We start from the raw sequence: 9,271 nt of genomic DNA on the forward strand, positions 1-9,271 counted from the left end.
GCTGTGGTTTGATGATTGTCAGCTGGAGAGCACCATCAGTTCAAGGTACTCCAGCTCCCATGTCCTCTGCCATCATTTTTCCTTGTCCTTGCTCAACATAACTACCCCTCTAACTGTGCTGATACAGACACGCTGGGAAAGACATTAGGAAACTCACTAGCTTCAAAAAACCACACAACTATTGAAAAAACCACGAAAACTCACAACCAGGAGTTTGCTTTTTAAGCCCACCTCTGTTACCGATTATCATTCAAGGGGTGGCCCCGACAAAAGCTGTCTCAGCAAATCGAGGGGATGGCAAGAAGACTGGAAGGAGTTGCTGGGCAGGGACTCTTAAAGTCAGGACTGCTCTCAGTCACAAGAAGGATACACCAAACTGTACCCCGAGTGCTGCAGTGCTGTTGCATTTTGAAATGAAGCTGAAGCATTAAGACATTTTTCCTTAGTGCTGACTCCCTCTGGGCATTCCCAAGACAATTACAATGTTTTCTGAGTATACAAAAGAACTAGGAGATTTTGTAATCAAGAGTCTGAGTTTATGCTTCTATCCTTAAGAGCATTCAATTTCCATGGACATTCATTAGCAGGAGGTTAAAACACAATGGCAGAAGAGAATGGACTGCTTTTATGTCCATGTGGTAGTAAACACTTCAAGCCAGAAATGCAAGTTCAAAATAAAAACCTCTCTGTGGCGTTTCCAAATTAGTAGTAAAGCAAAAAAAAAAAAAAACCCACACAACTTTCACAGCTTTTTTACTGAAAATTTAATTTTACAAAATACCCTTTTCCATCAAAGAAACTTCCCTGCAATGTACATGAACCCGGCATTTTATAGATCTGTACAGTGAGATATCAGAGAGGTTTGAAAGAAGGAAAAAACCTTTTAGCAGACACCTAGTAGCAAAACCTACAGCAATGTGAATACAAGTGTGTCTTAAAATGCTAAAGCAAGTAATGCAATATAATTGGTGAATCTATTTGAAATGTGAAAAGTTTCCTTAAAATGGTCCATATGGTATGTAGAACCTCACAGCTGGCACAAAACTGCCTGTATTTAGGTTTAAACACAAAAACAATGTATGTAAGGAACAGTTTTTGAAAAAGAACCCAAGTGCTGCTATCATAAGGCAAACATACACAAAGGTGCTGACAGCACACAGGGAAATCGACAAAATAAGGTGAGCATTCAAGTGTTCCAACACTGAACTGTTTGTTTTTTTAATGTTGCCAGTAAACGTTCCAGAGACAACCGATGCCAAATTACCACAGGACGAGCTGTTAACTAGCTGGGTGTTACAGAGGGAGCTCTACAGAATCTCAAAAGATGTGGAACTAGGCGAGAGTACTGGCGCTTCAGCCGGCTTAGTTAGTCTGTTGCATCCTGGCAGCTTTGAATTTTGAGATTCTCTTAGTAGTTTCTTCTGGAGCCTCGGACAAAACTTCCTCTGATTTTCGCTCCAGAATGGTCGGCAGGACTGGGTGAGCGATGACTGGGTGTGGTACTAAGGAGGGAGACAAAGGCTCCTTTTCTATAACAGTTCCGGAAAATGCCTACAACAGAAGAGAATACTCAAAATGAGCTAATAAAATGCAAATGTGAGGCTATGCCCATAAGGTCATTACCCTATATTAGCCTGATTAGGATTGTTATTTCTTTTAATCAAAAGCAAAGAAATATCTTTAAATCAATGATTGTTCCCTGCTTAAGTAACCAAATTGTGATTAACCTCAAAATATCGCTTGTTCAAAGATGACTGAATGAAAGTGTCTTAAAAGTACTACTTAATCTCATTCCTAATGCATAAATGATCTAAAAATTTGCTTCCTCACTGACACATGCTCAAGAAATAAAACAGCTGATGGAATACACAGTTTCATTTTGGGTAAGAAATGGAGAGACTTTGCAAAGTTGAAGTATGTCAGCATTTCCACCATACGTCATATTTTATGACTTAGTATCTTCTAATTGCATCAAGCTGACACACTGTGTATGAACTGGCAAGCACATATTTTGTTTGTTCTTTTCTCCTTACCAAATATGATCAAAAAATGGTGAAAGCAATTTATACTTAAGAGAACAGCAAATTTGATTCCAACTATTTCTCTCTATAAAAGGTCTAATAAAAACATGTAATGTTTAAAAATTATAATTTATATGCAGCTGATTATATGACTTAATCCTTTTTAACTTAGCTAAGAAATGACGATGATTCTTGGAAAACACGGGGAAACAAGCAGCTCAGAACTACTTTTTATAAACATATTTAAGAGCAAGTCATCCACTACGTATTGAAAACAGAAAATTCAGAATGCCCAAGGACAAGGGGAAGCAGTTCACATCCAAGGCCTGATGCTCATACTGGGCACAAGGGAATGCACACCAGATTTAGTCACTATGCTTAGTTCTGCTTTTTCATAACTCAGTTACCAAGAAAAACAAAGCAAAACAAAACAGCCATTCTTTTCTTGCAGGACCTGCAAAAAAAGAAGTATTTTTTTGTTTTCTGCTCCAATAGACAAAGTGTGCCTAAAGCTGTGCCTGTACACAACTACATTGTTCTAACAAGCAGCTCATTTTCAAAACCAGGTAAGCAAAATACAAACTAAGAAGATTGTGGTAAAATTAGAAATAAAAGAAAGTAGTGTGTTGCAAATGGTAATGGAGAAATAATGTACTTCAAACACCCACAGAAACAAGCAAAAGCAAAACAACAGCATTTAGGGAGGGACATCTGACTGGAGTGTTTTGCTCACTCTCGGTTACTTAGAAAAGAGATTATATTGTAGGGAATAAACATGCCAGATTCAGATAATAACTGAATGGGTAACATCTAAAGTGTACTTAGATGTTTTATAAAAATACAGCAAATATATTCCAGAAAGTATACAACGTGAAGTACTAACTGTACAGATAAACCTTCCACCAATCCTGCCTGGATTCCTCTGTAGCTGTTTGTATGAAAAATGATGATAAACAATAGCTTTTATAAGGAATTCATTTCTTGTCAAAAAAATATATTTTCTAAAAATAGTGTTTTCATTGAACTTGCCCATTTCATTGGGAAGTACTGAAAACTCAAGTTTTATGTAGTTTGAAAAAATTAGTTCTTACTGATTAGTTGAAAAAATTAGGTTCTTACATATGCTATGCCATGAATTTCTACATTTAATTCTTGTATTCACCTGGTCACTAAGCCACTGTAAATCTTTCCTTATGCTGTACAGTCTCTTTCCTTTATAATGAAGACCTGAAGTTTCCAAACATGCGAAAACAGATTTGTTTGGGATCACTAATGGCCCCAGCCTGGAATGGGATGAGTAGGGATGCAATGCTTCCTTCCACTGGGCAATTTCTTTGCTACTGGCAAGTCAAAATAATAACTCAGCTAATATCTGTGTGTTTAAAAACTTAAAAACCAGCTGGAAACTAGCTGTTTATTAGCTGTGCAACACAGGTGAGAGAATTGACTCTTCCCTCTCATAAGCTACGAAGCACAGATTTTTTTCTCCCTTTTTTTTTCAATCCTGCTGCATGTCCTGCAGTGAAATGTTTAGGATGACCCAGCAGACAGGACACTGGTTTCAGTAACACCGGGAAGTGGCTGCTTTGTGGGATCTTTATGGAAGAGCTTCAGGTGTCAGGGAAGCCACCTGAACTGCTCCTCCCCCTGTCCCTGGGATGTGTGTGACAGACGCCTGTCACCTGATAATGTCCTTCTGAAGCAAAACAGGTAGGAGTTAGAAAATTATTTTAAAGAAATCAAACTCATGGTATAGGCAACTACAGTCATTAGATTTCTCATTTTTATCCCTGCCAACAATCAATAATTAATTAAAAACTGTACCTCAGTTGTCCCTGAAGAGGGAGGAAGCTTTTTCGGCAGTTGCTGCTGCCCCCCCTCCTCCTCTTCCTCCAGTATGCCTTCGCTGTTGTCACTCTGAGTAGCTTCATCACAGCTAATACTCCTCTGAACTCCTCGTCTGTCATCAAACTCAGCAGCACTGTTCTCACTGGTATCGCTACAAACACTGTTCTCTCTGCTTCGAGACTTCAAAATTGATTTACGAGGGACATATTCTCCATTCACAACATCAACAAAGACTCTATAAAGGAAAATGTTAGCTTTAATAAACCATTTCAGGATCAGATGACAAATTTACAGTGATCTTGCTTTGTCTTTTGTACAAATTAATTATGATGTGTTTTTCCAACTTTTTCACTGCAGAATCACAATACTGTACCTTCTGAGGCATTTTATTTACCAGTGCACAAGAATCAATTCTGCAGAGCAAACGCTGTTATGCCCTTGATTCAAGCATTAAGTTGGTACGTTCTTTCAGCAGAAAATGTATAGCTTTTTGAAAAATGTTAGAAAACAGAATAATGCGAGTTACAAGAAGTTAGAATAAGAGGTGAACTAAATGATTATCAGGGTTGTTTCTGTAAAAAGATTCAGATCACAATGTCACAAGGTATTCTAGAGTTGAGTCCTTGTCAAATGTAGAATAAAAAACCAAAAAACATTCATTGTAGGTGGAAAGGATGGAGCTTTTTTCCTGACAAGTGTCATATTCTAAGTTAAAAAAAAATAATTTAAAAACCAGCTTTTAAGTTCATATCAACAGGAAGACACTTTTCGAGTATTAACAGACTGTAAACTGACAAAAACAGCTCTTCCTACAGCTTGTACTCCATCTCCGTGACTTACACAAGTCAAGGGTGGGTGGAGGAGAAAGAGAAGACAATGCCAACTTTATCAAACTCATAAACGAGGAGCCCAATGACTGGATGAGCTTTAAGGGTGTTACTTGTTTCTAACAGTTTTATTCATCAGGCACTCATGGGAATGGATCTCCACAGAAGATGGAGTTTCCTCATAGCTCAAGGAGAGCACCATGAAAGAATCCTTTACTTCAGCCCCAGCAGCTGCAATTACAGGATGTGGTTTTACCTTTCACACTTATTGGCATGTTTTTTAATACATTTAGGTACCCAAATATGACAACATAGAAATGCAGTGTGATTTTCACAAGCATTTCATCAACCAATCTAATGGCTGTGTTTATCTCTACAGACCTAAATACTTGTTTAACTCTCCTGCTGCCTTAGTGTTCTATTCAATCCTCTAAGCCAGACACTGTTTTTCAAGCTCTCTGTGTGTGGGAGTCCTACAGGCGAGGAGTATTCTTTATGAAGAGAGACAGTGATGGACTAAAGTTAGGGAGAGAGAATGCAACAGAAATTAGGCAAACAAAGACCTAAATATGTTGTGAAGATACTGGAAGGAAGGGGCAAACCCCAGAAAATTAGTAACTGGGAAAGGAGGGATATTAAAAGTTGCAGATCTGGTTGGTTCTGTTTGGAAACAAACACAGAAGCAAATGACATGGAATTAACCAGAATGCATAACATGACTGCTGCATTCCTTTCTGAGCATGGTATGCACTGGCAAATTTACCTCAATTTCAAAAGCTCTGAAAAAGCAGGTGAATGATAGACTGCCATTTGGAAAAGGAAACATTAAGGTCAGAAGTGTTTTACGGACAGGAAAGAATGGCAACCATGCAGAAGGCACAAACTTTCATTTTTAAGTTCTAAACTCGGTTCCAGCTGTTTCTTTCAGGGAACTGTGGGCTGGTTTCACACTACAGGTGAGCACAAGTGAAAAGAGAAGGAAGCTCATGTGCCAACGCCATAAATTACACACCGGTAAATGTCTGCTGGGGTTTTGATGTTGGGCAGTTCTGGAGCTGCATGGCCATTGCCACTGCTGTTCTTCCTTTTACGCTTGGCCTCTTCTTTCTTCTCGCTGAATTTCAAAGTTGTATTTTTTCCTGTGTTTATTCTTACCTGAAAATTGAACACAAATGATGGTCTATACCAGAAAATCAACAATCACCAGGCTTCAGATGAACTGGCTTCTGACATTCTCCTACCCGAGCAGTTGGGGACTAGGAAGCATAGACAGGTTAAACAAATGTATGAATGGTAACATTCATAGTGTGAACTGTTTATTCTCCACCACTTGCACTGAGCTGGGACATTTCTTTGCACTAAGGTGCACATATTTTGCATATAATATATGACAACCTGCTTATTCAAACTGCTCAACAGCTGAGCTGTTCAAAGGTCAATTTCAAGGCAAGTGAAAAGTAATTTTAAAAACTCCTGGACAGGATACTACCTTTTACAGAGCCAGAAGCCGGAACAGCAAGCTAGACATCTGAAGATCATTTTTTTTAATACCATATTTGGAACTGCAGGATTTAAACAGTGGGTTTCAAGCATTTGAAAAATATCCAAATGTCACCTACAGTTAGTGTTCTACTTTATCAACATAAGCTAGAATTTTCTATTTTAGATACGGTATAGATGTTTTATGCAATCTCTTGAATGAAATATACAAATAATGAAATACAAACCCTTTTAGGTTCAACAGTGTGAGAGAAAAAAATAGTTGGAACAGAGTTATCTCCAACATCTGCGTCATCTTCATCATCACTGTGGTAATAAGTAGAGCCGTTAACTTGGCCCCCAAACAAGCCCGAATTTGTTACTTCTTTATGGAAGTTGCCCTGAGTAATACAGTCTTCTGCCTTGTATGTCCCATTCAGATCTATCCTCTTATCTTCCTTCTCCTCTTCAGAAGAGGTTGCATCTTCTCCATTTGTCTCAACTGTATCAGGCATCCTACGGAATGCAAAATATACTAAGTGAACTGAGGCAATTCATGCTCTTGAGAGACACAAACATATGAAACAATGAACAAGCCTCAACCTAACTTTTTTTACACAGGTGGTGTATTTTTAGCCAGGCTGTGGAACTTCTTAGTACTCTCTAACAATCACTAGGTCCTCTCCATGTCACCTGGAAATACTGAAACTGTGACATCATGGCTAAAAACACATGTATCGCTTCAGAACCAGAATAGATCTAAGGGTGTCATTAAGCACTACATGTGTAACTCCCACGCTGGAAACGATGGATTTCCCTAGCTTGTGGGAAGTGAATTTCACTTCCCCCCTCTTCTATCATCTCTAAGAAAAAAATACTAGAATGCTGGACCGCCGTGGTTCCACAGAGGCAGATTTTGGCAGCTTTGACATTGCAATGCCTGCTTTGTTCATGTTCTGCCCCTCTTCCACCTATTATTTTTACTGCATCACTTTGGTCAGCCCTTTGCACCTCAGTGAGATCCTGTGTGTACCAACAGCATCACACCCCTACAGTTTTCTGAACTCCAGCCCTGCCTGTGCCACAGCAGTGCTTGTACCTGTCAAGTTCACCAAGGATCTCTTCTTGTCTCTCGAGCTCTTCTAAGCGGGCCCACAGTTCCTCCTCCGACTGAAAACGGCCCATTGATTTTGTATCACTTCCATTTGCTTGAAAATCTACCTCAAAAACATTTGATACTTTTGGCTTTGAATGAGGTCTGTGAGCAGTTCGGTATTTTCCTGTGCAACAAAAAGTAAGACGCAGTTACTAAAGCAATTGACAAAAAAAAATCCAACAAAAAACACTGGGGGGGAAAAAAAAACACAAAGGAGTTAAGGAATATGGGTAGAACGTTTTCCATTTCAAATTGTTGTTTAACTGTTTAAGTGAAACTGTCAATGAACCAGAGCACCAGCACAGGGTAATAGTCTCCGGATGCTACAGAAATACCGAGGCAAAGCAGAGATGTTTATTTACAAAGCAGGAGACACTGATCCTGTGACAGTTTTATTACTATGTGGGGTTTTTTACCTCTTGTGCCAAACAGTAGATTTTGATTTGCTCTGATAGATACCAACATGTGAATGTGACATTTGCTCGCTGTCCCATTAACAGCACATTTTATTAACTGCGAAAACAAACCTAGTTTGTACTCTAGCTCATTTTTTATAAAGTCACCTATATTCAAAAAGTAGAGTTTTTTTGTTTTGGATTTTTTTTTAATTGACAATGAAGACCATTAAAAATGATCTCCAGAGTAAACTGGACAATCTGACCCAAATCCAGTCATTATGAATCACTTATTTGGTGAAAAAGACTCTGTGAAAAGCATACATAAATCTGCCTTTCAGAAATAATAAATATAAACCCCACTTAAAGCTTCAGAGGTGACCTGAGATACACACTTGTGAGCAAATGGTAGTCACTGACAAGTTCTTGCTGGCATTTAAAAGCTTTGCTACCTCATAAAACGGTGCATCCACTGAGGATGGGGAATACTTTTTCCTGTTTGAGTGCTGTCTAGCACATAGGGAACAAACTGCCCGCCAACAATACTAATGCTTTAGCCCTGTCTGGGTGAAGGGCAGGACTGTTTCTTTACCTCCCCCTTCACCACAACAGCAGCAGCTCCCAGGGGCTGTTTCTGAGTGGTCCCAGGCAGGTTCCCAAGGGGAATTCCCTGCTCTCTGCCCATCACCACCCCCATGCAGCGCCTGCACCTCTTTACAGGAGTGAGACCCATCCCCTTCCATCACTGCCACAAATACACACAGTGTTTCATCTGTGCAGTGGGAACTCCAGCATCTCTGTGGGTCTTTCTGACACTGCTTTATGATTCTAATCAACAGCAATAAAATGTCTTCGTTGCTCAGCATCCTTCAAGTTTTAAAATCTCTATTAACCAACTGTGTGGCCTTTTTTTTTTTTAAATTTTAAGAACTCATGGCTTAAACATATCCTTATTCAAATACGTCAGCTTATACTTTAATCCTGAGTTAAATACTGATTCAACAGCAACATTAAAAAGCAAACAGGTGACTGCAAGTCATATTGGAATGTGTGTCCTCTACTCTTGCACGGGATAGCACTTTTCATCATCTCGTTAAGAAAGGGCTGAAATGTATTTTATTGAGATTTGAATATAAATTGAGGTAAGCTAAGCAATCAGAGCAGCTTGTGAGCATTTCATTTGGTATAATTACAAAATTAATAAATAAAATTTGGAAGGATTAGTTAACAATCTATTTCAATTTGATTTTCAAATTGTGCCCTTCTAATTTCTTTCTGTTACCCTTCAGTATTAACCATGGACTTGACTACCAAGGTAAGCACAGGGCTTCCTGAACAGCAGCAAGTGCTTCAACGTGCCAGGCATCTTCCCTCCTAGTTCCAACACTTCTGTCAGTTAGGAAACCAGGTCAGATCTCAGAGACAACAGAGGGCAACCACCTTCTACACCAACATCCACTGTGCTCGCCCACTGTTACCACAGCACCACCATTAACATCATACACTAACGAAAAAAGTGAAGTATTAAAATCCAGAAAATGGATA

At 39.1% G+C, this 9,271-nt stretch overlaps 1 protein-coding gene across 1 annotated transcript in view; it reads right to left on the reverse strand.

Moving 5' to 3' along the window:
* Positions 1–738: 738 nt before the first annotated feature.
* URI1 (URI1 prefoldin like chaperone) overlaps positions 739–9,271 on the reverse strand; it is a 41,355-nt gene continuing 32,822 nt past the window's right edge. The window contains exons 7-11 of the mRNA XM_050311147.1: positions 7,275–7,455; positions 6,424–6,691; positions 5,709–5,851; positions 3,846–4,104; positions 739–1,551 (exon numbers count right to left, since the gene is read on the reverse strand). Of these exons, the coding sequence (XP_050167104.1) occupies positions 1,363–1,551; positions 3,846–4,104; positions 5,709–5,851; positions 6,424–6,691; positions 7,275–7,455 (1,040 nt within the window). The 3' untranslated portion in view covers positions 739–1,362. The remainder of the gene's footprint in view (positions 1,552–3,845; positions 4,105–5,708; positions 5,852–6,423; positions 6,692–7,274; positions 7,456–9,271) is intronic.

This window comes from Myiozetetes cayanensis, unplaced genomic scaffold (assembly GCF_022539395.1).
Source record: "Myiozetetes cayanensis isolate MyiCay16 unplaced genomic scaffold, myiCay2020 scf16, whole genome shotgun sequence".
Lineage (NCBI taxonomy): Eukaryota > Metazoa > Chordata > Aves > Passeriformes > Tyrannidae > Myiozetetes > Myiozetetes cayanensis.